Here is a 15,644-nt window from a genome sequence, read left to right as displayed (position 1 = left end):
CTGTAAAATACTGTGTTAGCAGAAAGCTTAAGGCTTTTATTGAAGCACTTCATTTCACTCTATCTCTTCAGCTGGTTGTGTCTACCTTCACCATTTCATGTCCTTCTAAGTAGATATGAGTTTCTTTCATTGGTACCTTATTATCATAATATTGCATGACTACTGATTATGACACTTTCCTTTTTTTCCTTTGTTTTTTAGGCCATTTGGACAATGTTTTGAATTTTTAACATTACATACAGTGAAGAAATACTTCCTTCCAATTATAGAAATGGTTCCACAGTTTTTAGAAAATTTAACAGATGATGAACTGAAAAAAGAAGCAAAGAATGAAGCCAAAAATGATGCTCTGTCAATGATAATCAAATCTCTAAAGAACTTAGCTTCCAGAGTTCCAGGACAAGAAGAAACTGTAAAAAATTTAGAAATATTTAGGTTAAAAATGATTCTTAGGTAAGACGCTACTCCTAATATAATATGCCACGGGTGACATTTTTTTCCACACTTCTTACATTAAATTTTTCTCACAGGTTGTTACAAATTTCCTCTTTCAATGGTAAAATGAATGCACTAAATGAAGTTAACAAAGTAATATCCAGTGTGTCATACTACACTCATCGACATGGTAATCCTGAAGAGGAAGAGTGGCTCACAGCTGAAAGAATGGCAGTAAGTGCTCCTTTTCAGTGAAGTTCATTGCATAGATTTGGTTTCTCCTCTGTACTTCAACTGTAGAAGTAGCTCTATATTGTGGATCCAGCACACACTGTTTATTTTCATATACAGTGTTAGAAACATCAGGTATCATGTCGTGGTAATGAAGCACTTTAACAGTAGCCTTTCTGTGAAAAAATGCTGCATTTCTGTCAAAGCTGCTGTTGAGAATTACTTTTCAGTGCTGCTAAAATCGTGGCTCAAAATAGATCCTTGGATAATGTGTGTTTTAAAAAACACAGAGAAATCTAGATAAAACAAATGTGATTAATTTGCAACTTCAGTGTCACAGTAACTAGAAATGTAATGGTCATTTAAATAAGGATATAGTCTGGGTTTGGTGCTTCAGTTTTTTCTTGTTAGAGTTCTAAGTGACTACTCTGCTTCTCACATTTCAGAAGCTTGGATGCTTTGGTACAGAAAACTCTAGATACCACATTTTTGTTTTAACCAATATTTTTGTATTTTGAATACTGTTGCTTGAACATATGTATAGGGAAGTATGAAAATGAGCAATTACTGAACTAAAATAAGAGCTATTTTCTCTTAATTTTTGTGAAATCTAGTTGTGTTAAGTGATTTTTACACTGTTCTGCCCATCCTTCTGGCTGACCACCTGTTGTGAAGTTTGTAATCTGAAAAAGGACATCTGACAAGAAAAAATAACTGCAGTTTTGACTTCTTAAAGCAATAGGAGGAAATAGGTCCCTTTTTACATGTTTCCTACAGTTTGGCATCTCATACAAGACCTGTGTTTTTAACTGAAAATGTCGAGATTTCGTGAGACCAGCTTGAATATTCTAAGTCTGATCAAGGACAGTGTTGGAAGTGACGATACTGTGGATGTTTGTTTTCTCTTCCAGTGCTCAGAGCACATCCTGCTTTGCTTCACTTGGAACAAAACAGTCTGACTGTGTCAGTGACACCACTGAGAAAATTGCATCTCCTTAAATATGACTTGAATATTTGCCTCTGGTTCATTTAGAAACATTTCAAAAGCCCTAAAAGTGACAGTACTTAAATAATCATTTTTAGATGTCAATTCTTGCTTAAGTCCTTTTTATGGGGTATGCTGTAGGTGTGCCGGTAGAGTTAGACATGTCTTAAACAATTTGGTTTTGATTCTTAATGACTGTGAATTGGAAGATAAAAATTTTGTTGCTTGAATTGAAGAGTTAACTCTTCTTCATATTGGCTTCTTATGTTTGAAATTGTTTGAACATCTTCCAATAATAATCCAGTAATATATTGGATTATTTTAAATAGTGATTTCTTTTGAGAGGGGAAATGAAAGATAAAAGCCTTCCTGTTGTGCTGCATCTGTATTAATCTGTAACAGGTTGGATTTTTGTTTTGTAGTTTAAATATCAATAATGGTACCTGAATAATTTGAGATGGCACTACTTTCTTTTTATATTCAGGAATGGATCCAGCAGAACAACATTTTATCAATTGTATTAAGAGATAGTCTTCATCAACCTCAGTATGTAGAAAAACTTGAGAAAATTCTCCGGTTTGTCATCAAAGAGAAAGCTCTCACTTTGCAGGATCTTGACAACATTTGGGCTGCACAGGTAAATAATTCAACTGCTTGTCTGCTGCTGCACAGGAGGCATCTCCTTGTATGTCGTGTTGAGAAGAGAACCTCAGGGCTGCTTCTGCTCTGTGTTAGACAAAGCTAAAGAAAGAATTGAGATGAAATGGTGATCATTTTTGGGGTCTTGGAGCTTAAAATTGCCATCTCAAGTGTCTCCAGTGGAAGGGGTCAGCTACACATACATGTAAAGCCTGAGGGAGCAGTTCAGAACATGGTGCAGAGATGATCCTTTTTAAGTATGAGCAAACCTTCAATATTGAGCAGAGACGTGATACTTGATAGCTTAATATTTTAAAATGCATGAAGAAGTATGTGTTGCTAATCTCTGAGTTCCACATGGTTGTGTAAATTCTTCCTGGGCAGAGTGTGATTAGTAAGGCTTATAATAATGACTGTTCTAGGAGTTGTTTAACTGCAAGTTCTTTTCCTTGTGTTGCAATAATTATTTTTGAAAAATTATGAATTTTGCAATGTTGAATATTTTACTTCATGACTGGGGAGGTGGATTTCCCTAGCTGTGGGCTGCATGATTTTAATACACAGACTAGGCAGCTGGAGAGACAAAATCATTGAGAATTACTGAGTATACAGAAAATTTTAAAAAATAGGATTGAAGCATAAATAATGGGTAGTGAAACTTTTGATTGTACAAAAAGGCCCTCAGGCCAGTCTTTCAAGTGTGGGAAGGTTAACACTGGTCTCAGGACAGGGAGGGCTGTACTGGTTTGGGGAAGGGACAGGGTTAAATTTCTCCATAGTAGCTTCTGTACTAACTATGTTATCTCAGCTCTGAGCTTTCTCACTTTCACCCTTGTCACTCTCTTCCCCCATGGCACTGTGGGGTGGAGAGTTGAATGAGCAGCTCTGTGGTGCCAGCTGGCTTATACCTTGACAAAGGCCAATACAAGTTTGGTTATTTTGATTACAGTTTACATGTGTTCATGCTGTTCTGAGACTATAAGAGTTTGGCTTAAGTGGACTTTTTTTCAGGTTACATTTATAACACTTTAGACTGCAGGTGGTATAGGGGAGATCTCTGGTGTTGCAAGTAACTTCATCATGCCTAGCCTTCAGTTCCAGCATGGCAGTAACTGCACAGGATGAAACTCAATACAGTCTTTTCTTATTATCCCAAAGTCCTGTTAAGAAAATTTCATTGTGTAGCAGAGCAATACACAGATTACTTGAATTAAGGTCTGGGATTATACTGTTAGTTTTCAGTTTGCAGTCTGTAGACCTTTCCAAACTATAAGATACCTGTGGGGGAAAAAAAAAAGGACTTTGAGAGGCTAGCTTGCTGTTAGTAGGTCTCTTTCATCTATTTCAGAGCCTCACTTTTAATAAGAGGAGAAAAAATCTGAAATTTGGGAAAAAACAGTCTTCCAAGCAATTACCTTGCTCCTAGTGCTTGGAAAAAGGACATGTGGATAAGCCATTTTAAGTCAAACTTTCTACCCTTCCAGAAAAATGTGACTATGTCGTGCAACCCTTAAAAAATGGGGATAGTCCACCTTAGAAGTTGAAAAAAAAAAATTAGGAATAAATAGGAGTAATTTCAGAATGAATATTCATGCCTTTAAACACCCAGTTTGCTCTGCTCACTTCTTATGCTTTCAAGTAGGTGGCTACTTCAGTGCTCTGGCTGTAATTTTGCCCTGTATTTTTTTTTGTGTGAAAGTAACTCTTATTCAGGTTGATGGTTTCACTGTGGCTTTAGCCATGGGATTATAATGGACTAAAGAATACTAAAATCTGCTAATACAGAGTTATTTTCACCTACTTCACTACTCCTTGTGTATAGTAGTTTTTAGAAGTTCTTACTAAATGACTGCTCCTGAGAGCAGCTGGGGCATGAAATTCAGTAGTGAGGAGTTGATTTACTGTGCAGCTTTATATAACAAGCTATTTTAGCTCAGCCTCAGTGCAGCAGTGGGGGGGTTTGCTTTCAGGCTCAAGCACTTGTGTTGCTGCCTGGCTTTAGAGGGTGAGCATGCACCTGAGACTCTCAGTATTACTAAAAGTAATGCAATTATGCTGGTTTTGCCTTTCAAAGGCAACCTAAGTTTTAATTTTATTGAAGTGTTTTCATGTCTTACAAAGCCAGTGCTCACAATATGGGAGTGTATTTGTTTAAAGGAATAATGTTGGAAGGCTCTAAATGCAAGCATTAAGTTCCACCCTCTGGAGTTGCAGGGAAAGATCCAGCTGTACAAAATACAGAATGGCAGAGGTTGAGGTCTCATGACTTATGTTCTGTAATATTTAACTGGAACTTCACAGGCTTGGAACTTCCCTGTTCCTGTGCAGCAAGCTGGCAAGTCACACTCCAGGTTCCTTACCTCCTCCCACTGTCTGGTTCTGCTTCCCCAGACCCTTCAGTGCTTCACAGCTTCCCCATATCTGTTAAAAACCTGCCAAATCAAGGTTGTTACCTGCTTTATTCTTGCTCTTCTTGCTCCCCCCTGGAGCTGGCCCTACTTCTCCTTTTATTTGTTATATTACAGATGCTCTTTCTGCCTTGCATGCTCTCAGTTTTTCTTTCTATCCAGGAAATGTTCTGGTAAGAGGAAAAAAATTACATTGTTTTCCAAACTCAAGTGGAATTACGGGTTTAGTACTTCCTCTCTTGTAATCTGACCCATAACATGAAAACAAACATTACTACTTAAAATTACTTTCTTTAAAAACAAAAATTTATGACACCTTATAAAGAATTTAAGGCACAGCATGTAACAAAGCTATTAGTCTGCTTTTGGTTTTTAGTTTTGGTTTTAAATTTCTGATGGAAGCTTTTAGTAGAAGTTGAAATTCAAAAGTGCTTATACATGTATTTTTAATAATGTACAAGATTAATTACATCAGAACGTGTATTCTAGGTATTTCTTTTGCATTTTTTATTTCTCACAGCAAAAATTTCTACAGTTAATCAGCTATTGATTCTCATAGTCCAAATTTGTTGGTTTTTGCTGCAGATGTAAAGTACAGGAAGTGTTTTCCAGCCTGGGCAGAAAATTTTCTTCGTGATCGGAGTTAAATGGAACTAGCCTTTTTTTCCCTTCATTGTCTTCCTCCTTAAATGTCAAAATTGTGATGTACACCACACTCTCAGTTAAAACTGTGTCTAGTATAAAACTCAGCATCTTGTCCTTAGTTGTTTCATTGCTGGATTTGTAAGTTTAAAAGCTGCTGGACTTCAAAACATTGTCTGGTAACAAGTTGTAATAGAAGGCTTCAGTTGTCTGTGAATCCACTAACACAGAGGAGGTATTTCAGCCTGAGAAACTGGCAAAATACTAAAAATTGGTTTATACCTTAAAACACCTCAGTGAAATTCAGAAGTGGATTTCGAGTAATTCCTTATTAAAAACCCCCAAACCATAAAAACCCACACAAAACAACGTAAAAATACCAGTTTGTAAGTTAAAATACCCTTTTAGATTTTACTGTCCTCTGTTCCAGCTTGATTTTGTAGCAGGAACAAAAAAAAATAAATATTTTGATGCTGCAGTATTTATATTTATTTATAAATAAATATTTGTGTGCACTCACACAAAGCACAGTTAAATACTTACACTTAAAAGGGAAATCTAAATATTGTGAATTCCCAGTGAAGTATTCAGTTTGCTGTGCTGCTCCCACAGCATCAGCTTTTCTGGCTGGCCACCTTTAATAGTCTTCCTTATAAAAATTATGTAGAATGTCTTGCTGCTTGACTTAATATCGATTGTTGGTGGATTCTTTTTTTTTTCTTCCTGACAGGCAGGAAAACATGAAGCCATTGTAAAAAATGTACATGATCTCCTCGCAAAATTAGCTTGGGATTTCTCTCCTGAACAGCTTGATCACCTGTTTGATTGTTTTAAGGTAATTTTGTGTTTTGACTGTATTCAGGAAATGGGTTGTGAGGGTGTGTGTAAATTTGTGGCTTTTTCAGTGTCTTTCTCCTTTTAGATTTGCTCGGTTTCTGTGTGTTAAAAGACTCCTTAGTGTGTGGCAACAGTCTGTAATATTTAATTCTAGAAAGGCTGTTCTTTAATGAGCACTCCTTGTGAGATTTTCTGTCTACTTCCTGTCTAAAACAAAGGCCCCTTTTTTTTGTTTAGTAGACAGTTTTGTTTTCTGGTTTGAACACTTCTGGATAATGCAGGTCTGTGAAGCCTGTAGTATTAAAGTTACATTTAGCAATCCTAAGAATATAGAATTTTTCAAATAAAATATTTGTCTTAGATACCATTTTGCATTTATTCCAAATTAAGAAGTGTTGGTGATTTAGTAAATTATGTTTTTCTCCTGGCATTAGAGTAGCTTTTGTCAGGTTTACTGGGCAGTACTACTTTTGATCTTTTAAGTAGAGAAGATCAAGGACTTCCGTTCCCTGCTCCCCCAACTTCCCCTATATCATGTAATAACTTTTCTCCGTTTAGCTTACATACAAAATGAAACAGTCTCAGGAAGATAAAGTTGAATGTTTATAAACACATAGTGATTTGTTTGAAATGACAAAACAGCTTGTTTCTGAAAGTTTATTTTATTCACTGGCTTTTATGTATAACATTTAACATTTGCAGCTTCCAGTAGTGGTGCTCTCCGTCTTGTTTTACTGTTTCACTTTCAGGACATGATCTGCTGTACTGCTTGAAAATGCAAGCCAGCTTTGCAGACTCTGTTTTCTCTTTTTAGATAAATGCATTATAGTCGTATTTTGGCTTACATGCAATTTGTGCTTTGTTTAGTGTGGTCCTGTAGTTTGGTGAATGTGGGTCTAATGTTCTGTAGTTCAGATACTTAATCCAGTGCTCAGAAATGCTGTGTGTAAACTGTTGTATCTGACCTTGAGAGATGGATATGAAGTTATGGTATATTGAGAACTTATTCAGAAAAAGGTTAATGTAATGCAGGGACCATGTGTTTCAGTCTGATTCGGAGGCATGAATGATACTAAAGTTTTATTTATGTAGTGATTATAAGTTATTTAAGAAATCTTTTAAGTGTAAGCACAGGAGTTTTGTGAAAGCATTTAAAAGAAACAGATGAGTCCACTCTGATTGTTGGTGCAATTGTCAATGGCAATGTTACCTTTTACAAACACATCTGTGGTCTTTAAATAAAGAGACATTTTTTTTTAAGCTTCAAGGTGAATATGCTGTAGTTGTAAATACAATACTGAAGAGGAGAGCTCTTTAGTTGTGTCTGGCTTATGTATTGCTCTAATTTGCTATTTATTATTAATGACAGTAATTAATGTGAAAGTTCTTTATGTAGTTGCATCACTTTATTGTTGCATCATTTGTTAACAGTGCAGGTTATGTGTGGAATTCAAAAAAAAGACATTTATAGTATTTTTTTAAATACTGTCTTAGGCAAGTTGGACGAATGCAAGCAAGAAGCAGCGTGAGAAACTGCTGGAGTTAATTCGTCGCCTTGCAGAGGATGACAAGGATGGTGTGATGGCACACAAAGTGCTGAACCTTTTGTGGAATTTGGCTCACAGTGATGATGTGCCAGTTGATATCATGGACCAGGCTCTTAGTGCCCATATAAAAATCTTAGATTACAGCTGTTCACAGGTGAGTAAACCAGTATGAAATCAGTCTCTTGAGTTTCCTTCCATTCCCCACAAAAAATTCAAGCTATTTGGTAATTTAACAAAAGTGTTAAACAAATTTGTATGGTTCTGTCAATGTCCTAGTACTTCTAAAATGTTACAGGACATATTTTAATCAACACCATTGGTGTTTTAATGGAAGAGAGAGAGAGTGTAATACATCAGTTTGCCTGTCTTGTTGCAGTTGGTGACGTACTGTAACTAGCACACTGGAAGAACTGGAAAAGAACTTTACCAAAATAAATAGGGAGAAAGGAAAAGCAACCCCCCCACCCCCTTTGCTTTTTCCTGAACTTCATGCTAATTTGTTTCAGTGGGTTTTGTTGAGGTTTTTTTGGTGCCAGTAAGTCCTTATCTGTCCTGTATATTAGAAAAGATCCTTTTCATACTATTACACACTCTCCTTTCCTACCCAAACTTCTGTGAAAGTCTGTCAGAGTAGTAATTAATTATGGTTTGAAACGAATCCATTATCCATCTTGTTAAGAAACACTTTCTCATTGTTTCTTGATATTTTACAACAGTGAGTAGAAATAAATGGAAGAAAGAGCAAATTATTTAAACAATATTATTTATTGTTAAACAAGTAGTGCTTGAGTGCAGGGAGTTTGTAACACACAGGTAGCTTCTACCAGCATGTAGTGCTGCTCAGATACTTCTGTTAGGCTTTCATGCTTCAAAACTCAGGTGATCCGGTATTTGTTTGAATTTGAGTGCTCCATTATGGAAACAAAGAAAGGGAATTAGGATAGTTTTGCAATATGCTTCATTTTGATTATAAACTGCTGCTCTTTAAGGATCGAGATACACAAAAGATCCAGTGGATAGATCGTTTTATAGAAGAACTTCGCACAAATGACAAATGGGTCATTCCTGCACTGAAACAAATTAGAGAAATTTGCAGTTTGTTTGGTGAAGCACCACAGAACTTGAGGTAAGAATGGGATTCAGATAAAATTTTGTCTGTTAAAAGTTGGATGGGTTGGAATTTATTTATTTTTTTGCAAAAGGTCAAGAAAGTCTAGGTAAAACCATAACCTGTGTTAGAAGATGGTCTTGAGTTTGTTCTGGTGTGTATAAATAGTATCTAAAAAGTCAGACACCTAAGTTTGGTAAGAGAGCAATAACTGCTTCTTCATACATGTTTTTAATAATTTTTATTGTAATTTAGTGGAAAATCTGGATTTCTTTTTCAGTTATTCATGGAGTTTCCTGCCTAACAATGGAATTAGCTTACGAAGCATAAATATGTTTTACGTGCCTGTATGGCTGTATGCACACACATACATACACAAACACAGCCACCCATCCTTGTTCTTTGATGATAAATTCTAGCAGGTCATCTAGTTCATATGCTTAAAATCAAAGGTAACTTTGGGTGAAATTCTCTAATGATTTTGTCTCCTGAATGGAATAGATTAGAAATGTGTGGCATTTGTTTTATTGGGGTGAGGGGTTTCATTTGATGTTTGTTTCTGAAAGGAAGAAATAATGAGACGCCATTATCAGTTTGGACTTGTTAAAGTATACATGATTATTTTAATTCTTTTAAATGTCTTCTCAGTAAGAAAGACTGAGCACCTAATAGTATTTGTATTCACATCAGAATTTTTACAAACTCCTGAAAAATATTGTTGCCTTAGCAGTGCTGCACAATTGCTTTGTTTTAATTCTTGTAAGCGGATAAAGTATTCAAGTCAACGTTGCTATTACAGTCAGCTCACAAGAAGGATCAAATACGGGAAAGTTGAAGAAAATAAGCCACAGCTGGCACAACACTGTCTTCTTCCTGACAGCATTTTCAGAAGCTGTGATAGTGTTGCATTCCTGGGTTTTGGAGTTTTCTTTATTCATTTAGTTTGCAGCATACTTCTCAAGTTTTCAGTATATTTCAAGTTTTCAGTATATTTTAATTCCTTACAGTTTTTCATTAATGATTGTTTGAGGTTTATCCAAAAAAGTCACAAAGTTGTGTGCCAGTAAGCAGAAAAGTCTTCTGTGTAATGGAATCCTTAACTTTTTCATGCTGTAAGATCCAGGCAAACCAAGCTACCTGGTTATTCAAGTTGAATGCTTTTAGCACAGTGCCCTAAGAAAGATGCTTTGCTTTAAGTAATTAATTACTGAAGCATTTCAAGCATTCAAGATACTGATTTAGGTTTCTGGTCTGAAGTAGTCTTGGAAGGAACTGAACTTCTTTTGATTGTGGAAGTGTAGGTTTCCTGTATGGTCTGAGTACAGTTAAATGGTTTGAATGTGTCTACTTTTTTTTTTTTTTTTTTTTTTTAAATCTGACCATATCTTCCTCAGATTTCAGGGTACTTTGCATTGCAATATGTAATAGCACCTTATTTTTATGCAGAATTTGAAAACAAATACGGCAGGAAAGTGAACTTGGAATTTTAAGTTTTAATCAAGGAACTTAAAAACACTTTGTTAGCAAGATACGGTTGAGAGAGTTGTTTTAGTCAGGTGGTATTACTGCCCAGATGACTGGGAAATGTGCTGAGTGAAAACACTGTTTTGAAATAATCAGTGACTTTCCAGTCCTCCGAGTTTTCTCATAACTCTTAATATTGATACAGTTTGGAAACTGTAATGCATGCATGCAATACCTCTTCCTATCAGCTTCCCTTATCTGACTTAAAACTTTACCATCCTTCTAGAATTTGGAGTGAAAATAAGTCCAAATAGGTGTTTGTGACAACTGACTCAAAAACATGTCACAGAGCACATATTCTTTATGCTACTCTTTTGAGGTGGGTCAGCTGACTGGCACTGGCAATGGAAAGTTCAGTCCAGATCAGCAAGTGCTGCTGATTCTTGGCAAAAATCTGTATAAATTATCTTATGCCATTGGCACTGTAGAAATTCTTTTGAGGGGGAGGTTTTAATTGTTGCTAGTTATTCATGCAGTTGAACAAAGTGATGAATTGGTTATACAATTGATGTGGCAAAATTTAGCTCCCTGATCACAAATAAATGCTACATGTGTCAGGAAGTTCAGCTTAACCAGAATTACAACAGAAAATAATATTTATGTAAGTACAAGGACTCTTAGGGGTGCAAAGATGCTTATTAATACTTAGGAATAGTCACCTTTATTACTCATAATATTGACCTTTAGACTACAGATAATCATCGTAATTCTCTCTGTGTTGGGTGGTAGAGCCTCCTGTAGACCAATATCAAAAGTTTAAGTTTGACCTGTATCCACCTGAGCAGTAGAAGACCAATCTCTTAAATTACGTGCCCAGGAGAATTAACTGAACACTGGGAGTTCAGTGGTTTCATAGTGCTTTAGGGCAACAATGATGCTTCAAGTCACTTTTTAGCCTAAGTAGTAGAATTTGTGGGGATCAGTCGCTGCAATTTGGATTTTCCATCCAAATAATCTGCACTCTTTTAGTGGTACATAGCATTTGTTCAGTTGACACAATTGTCATCTTCAAAAGCTGAGTTACATGTATAGTATTATATTGGGTGAGTTATATATGCAGATAAATAATTCTTTTAAATCCATTTAAATTAAGTTGTTTGGAATTTTGCCTTTGCCAGTTTGCCAGTATTTTTCTAACAAATAAGCATTCTTGCTATGTTCTTTTTCATAATCCAAAATACTTTGTGATCCCTTTCAAAACGTTATTTTTTCTTTTTATACATTGATTTTTGGTATCTATTTAGTATAACACAATGAAAATATGAATTTTGCTGTTAACGTCAATTTTTCAAGCTCCTCAGTTATTGCACATTAATGAGTGTCTAGTAACTAATGTGCAAAATTAAAGGTTAAATAATTGTGTCCCAGGGGCAACATCATATTAGTCTAACCTTATATGCATAAGGAAAATTTTAATTGCATGTAGACTTTGTCTTAATACCAGAAAGCATTCTAGAAGCTCTTGTCAGATCAACTTTTTTTCCTGTGCCTAAAGACAATAACTTTGTCTTTGAGTCCATCCTAGCAATGAATCAAAATAATATTGGAAGTGTTGCTCATGTTCACTGTTATAACTCACAGCACATAACTCTAGTTATTTCAATTATTAAGCTTTTCAAAGTCATTGCTAACCAAGATGGATCCATGTGCAAATGTACTGTTTATGCATGTGGCTGAGAAAGGAGAGAAATAAAAAACATCCAGCAGAACATTGGAGTCTTCTGCTGATACAGCTTTGGTTTTGCTGTACTGTGTGAGATTGATACAAATGCATAATATTATGAATATAAATACACACTCTAATATCTTTGATTCCACAAAACACCCCATCTTGGTTCTGTTTGTTCCTTTAGTTGTTTGATCATATGTATTTCCCAAATAAGTGTTCTTATTTTCTGTTACCCTTTGTGAATGCAGTTCTCTGTCTAGAGGTAACATCTTGGGTAACCACTAAAATAGACATCCAGTATTTTGCTGGATTTGCTGCTGCTTTATTCTCAGTAAGGAGGTTGGTGGAGATGGAATGAAACATAATTAGAAAGTTTCTTAAAGTGAAAACAGAGAATGTTTTGAATATATGAAGTCCTGTATGTTTTCTTTCTTCGTGCTTCCATCCATTTTGTTTTCTGTCTGAGAAATGTCTGGGTATTTGAGTGTTTTTAACACAAATTGTGTTTGAAATGTTCCTTTCAAACTATTTTAGATAATTCTGTGTGTTATGAAATTTAATCTTTGAAAACCACACTGCTTAGCAGCCCAAAGTCTGCTGGTTGCAGATAACAAAATTATTGACAGGGTGTTGGTGGCTTCTGTCTTTTAAACCCAGATGGACGCTGATCTTTGGCCAATGAATCAATTTATCTGTTGCTGTTGCATCTACAGTGAAATGTGGTTATCAGCTGCAAAGATCACTGTCAGCTGATGCTGGGACTGGGATTTCATGCCTTCCCCACTGTTCTCTAAAGGTGTGGAGGTACTATGGAATGCTGTAGGCCGTGTGGTATGGACACCCTCTTTCCCAGGAAGGAGAATTCCTACTTGTAATCCATTCAGCTAAGTCTGAGGTCTGCTTGTTGAAGTGTCGCAAGAAAGGAGAACAGTTTTGAAATCACATCTCTGTTTCTTTAGGGCAGGCTATGGGATCAGCTGCGTGGCAGTGAGGAATGCTGCTTTTCCCCCTGACACCCGCTTGTTTTCTTTTTTTTTTTTTCTCTTTACCGTGGAAGAGCAGTACTGGGTTTTGCAGTCAAGATCATTGCTCTGATCTACAGCTACAATAGTTGAGACACTTTGAGAGTGTTCTGCAGAGTTGATGAGTCCTCTGGCTCTAGAATTGGATAGTGTTCATGGCACGTGGGTCTTGGCCACAAGCTCTGTATTTTCTTTTGCAGTTTGCTTTTGTCATCTGAATATTTCTAGTGTTGTTACACTTAAATTACAATTTAGTTATTTATTTGAGAGATTTCCTTTCTTGAACTTTTTTGTTGTTTTGTTTTTTTTTTAATTATCTGACCATATCTTCCTCAGATTTCAGGGTAGTCTGCATTGTTATATGCTCTGTGTAGCAATTTTTTTTGCTTGTACCAACATTTTTCCACATAGTTATTGTCAGGAAAAAATCAATACTGATTTTAGGTTTTTTTAAAGTATTGAAATAATTGGTGTGGTTATTGGCTTGTGTACTTTGACTATGGTATTGATTTTTACTTGGTGTTTTAATGTTAAGTATAGAAAAGAATATCAGGTGGCTGTGGGAGAAAACAGGGTTACACATATTGTGGTTATACTGTAGTTGAGGGTCCCTACTGTGCATTTTGGGCAGGTGTTTATTTATCTTCGGTCTTGCTGCAGATATTCTCCCTCCAGCACACTGAGCTGCTCACATTGCTTTGATTTTTTCCATACATATTGTAACCATATAATCCTCATAAATTAGGTGCTTTAGTAACTGGTAAGAACTGTTGATATGTCAGAAGATAGAAAAATATTGTCAGAAACTTAATCTGTGTTCTGTTTGAGATGTAGGAAAATTTGGATCTTGCATCACAGATGTGTCTCTTAAACTGATTTTTGAACTATTTGGTGCAAAACTTCTTTCTTTTCCTCTAACACTTGTATTTTAATTTCAGTCAAACTCAGCGAAGTCCCCACGTGTTTTACCGACATGACTTAATCAATCAACTTCAGCACAATCACGCCCTCGTTACACTGGTTGCAGAAAACCTCTCTGCCTATATGGAAAGCATGAGGCAGTATGCTAAAGGTGAGTTTTAACATCAAAGGTGCTTCGTGGAGCTTAGCAGAACTCCAGTTGAAAATGGAGTTAAAAGTAAATTCCCATAATAACTATTAAGTTTATTTGTTTAATTTTCAAGCATCTGTGGGGTTAATAGCCTTTGTGGTAACTGATTGGGCAAGAAAATACTAATCTTTTCTTTTTTATAATTGAAAGTGTGTGTTTTACAGCAGAATATGAGAAGTGGCAGCCATTTTTTATATGTGGATTGATAAAAATCATCTTGCCCTTGCCCTTCTTAGACTAGGGTAGTTTGTTTTGTGGAAGGTTCTAGTAGTAAACTTCTAGTTTTGAATTTTGAAGGCTCCTTTGACAAGTTTTTTAACCACCTCAGTTTGCAGACAATATTTGGAATTTGTCAGGGAGAAGGACTTCAAACCACAGGGATACCATTTATTTTTCCCATGTAACTTCCACGTCTGTTCGGGCTCTCTCACCGTGTTTGTTATTAGCAGCACTTGGGCAGCACATTGTGTTAGTATTTTTGTATTTTAGGCTAAATCCAGCTGTTTGCTGATGAATTTACCCTCTTACTCTGGATTAACTTTTAGCCACTGAGGTAGAAGCATGGAAGTGAAGGAGAGTGGTGGGCCATGAAACTTGGTACACTGGACCACAGTTCTTTAAATATAAAATTATGCCAACAGAAGTGAAAGGAGGAGATTTACACTCCTCCTTCCCCACCACTGACTTGACTGACTGGAACCAAGGACTGTTCTACCCTGGCCTCATAACAGCCTGGCAGCCTTTCTGTTGCTTCTCAGAAATGACACAGTATGTTCTGGAGGGATTAAATGTAGGTCATTCAGAGAGGACAGGATATTTACATGTTGGAAAGCTTGTATCTACCAGTACACAGGAAAGTGGCCTTTTTTGGAATTCATGTGTTTTGGAGCATTAAATATATATATATATATGTGTGTGTGTGTGTGTATATATATATATGTATTCCAGATAAGAGATATCCAAAATACATACTTGTGGACTTGTGTAAATAGTGATGCTCTGTGAAGATGATCACTTCAGCGAGGTGTAGGCCAGTGAGAATAACATTCAGTTAAATCTACATACTGCAACTGTATTTCTCTATTCAGGAATACATGGGGGGTTTACCCTAATTTAAGTACTTTAACTAATAGTAGCATTGCACTAATTAATGTTAGAATAATACTAAATTATTTGGTCTGTTCTCAGTATTAGTGTAGGAACTATTTTTAATTTATCTTGTTTCTTAATTTGCAAGCCAAAAGGTCATTTTTGAAAATATTGTTTACTTATCAAATTGTTGAGGGCAGAAGAATTAGGCAGATGACTTGCATGATTCTTTTCCTTTCCCAAAAACCCACATTGCCCTGCCCCTCCCCACCTATAGTGACTCAGTTAAGCAGTAGTACAAACATCTTCAATGCAATAGGAATTACAAGTGTGTAAAGGGTTTAAATTTAATCTAATTACAAAGCAATTAAATTGCTCTTTCTTGAGAAGAAACTGC

General features: G+C 35.9%; 1 protein-coding gene across 3 annotated transcripts in view; it reads left to right on the top strand.

The window, feature by feature from the left end:
• Window positions 1-15,644, top strand: part of USP9X (ubiquitin specific peptidase 9 X-linked) — a 96,649-nt gene that overhangs the window by 34,619 nt on the left and 46,386 nt on the right. For all 3 annotated transcript variants that reach the window (XM_068179729.1, XM_068179728.1, XM_068179727.1), the window contains exons 8-14: window positions 202-453; window positions 531-669; window positions 2,136-2,288; window positions 6,071-6,175; window positions 7,672-7,878; window positions 8,714-8,850; window positions 13,986-14,119. In XM_068179729.1, coding sequence (XP_068035830.1) covers window positions 202-453; window positions 531-669; window positions 2,136-2,288; window positions 6,071-6,175; window positions 7,672-7,878; window positions 8,714-8,850; window positions 13,986-14,119 — 1,127 coding nt within the window. The remainder of the gene's footprint in view (window positions 1-201; window positions 454-530; window positions 670-2,135; window positions 2,289-6,070; window positions 6,176-7,671; window positions 7,879-8,713; window positions 8,851-13,985; window positions 14,120-15,644) is intronic.

Source organism: Anomalospiza imberbis, chromosome 2 (assembly GCF_031753505.1).
Source record: "Anomalospiza imberbis isolate Cuckoo-Finch-1a 21T00152 chromosome 2, ASM3175350v1, whole genome shotgun sequence".
Lineage (NCBI taxonomy): Eukaryota > Metazoa > Chordata > Aves > Passeriformes > Viduidae > Anomalospiza > Anomalospiza imberbis.
The sequence above is the reverse complement of the archived record's forward strand: the minus strand, read 5'-3'. Positions and strand labels throughout refer to the sequence as shown.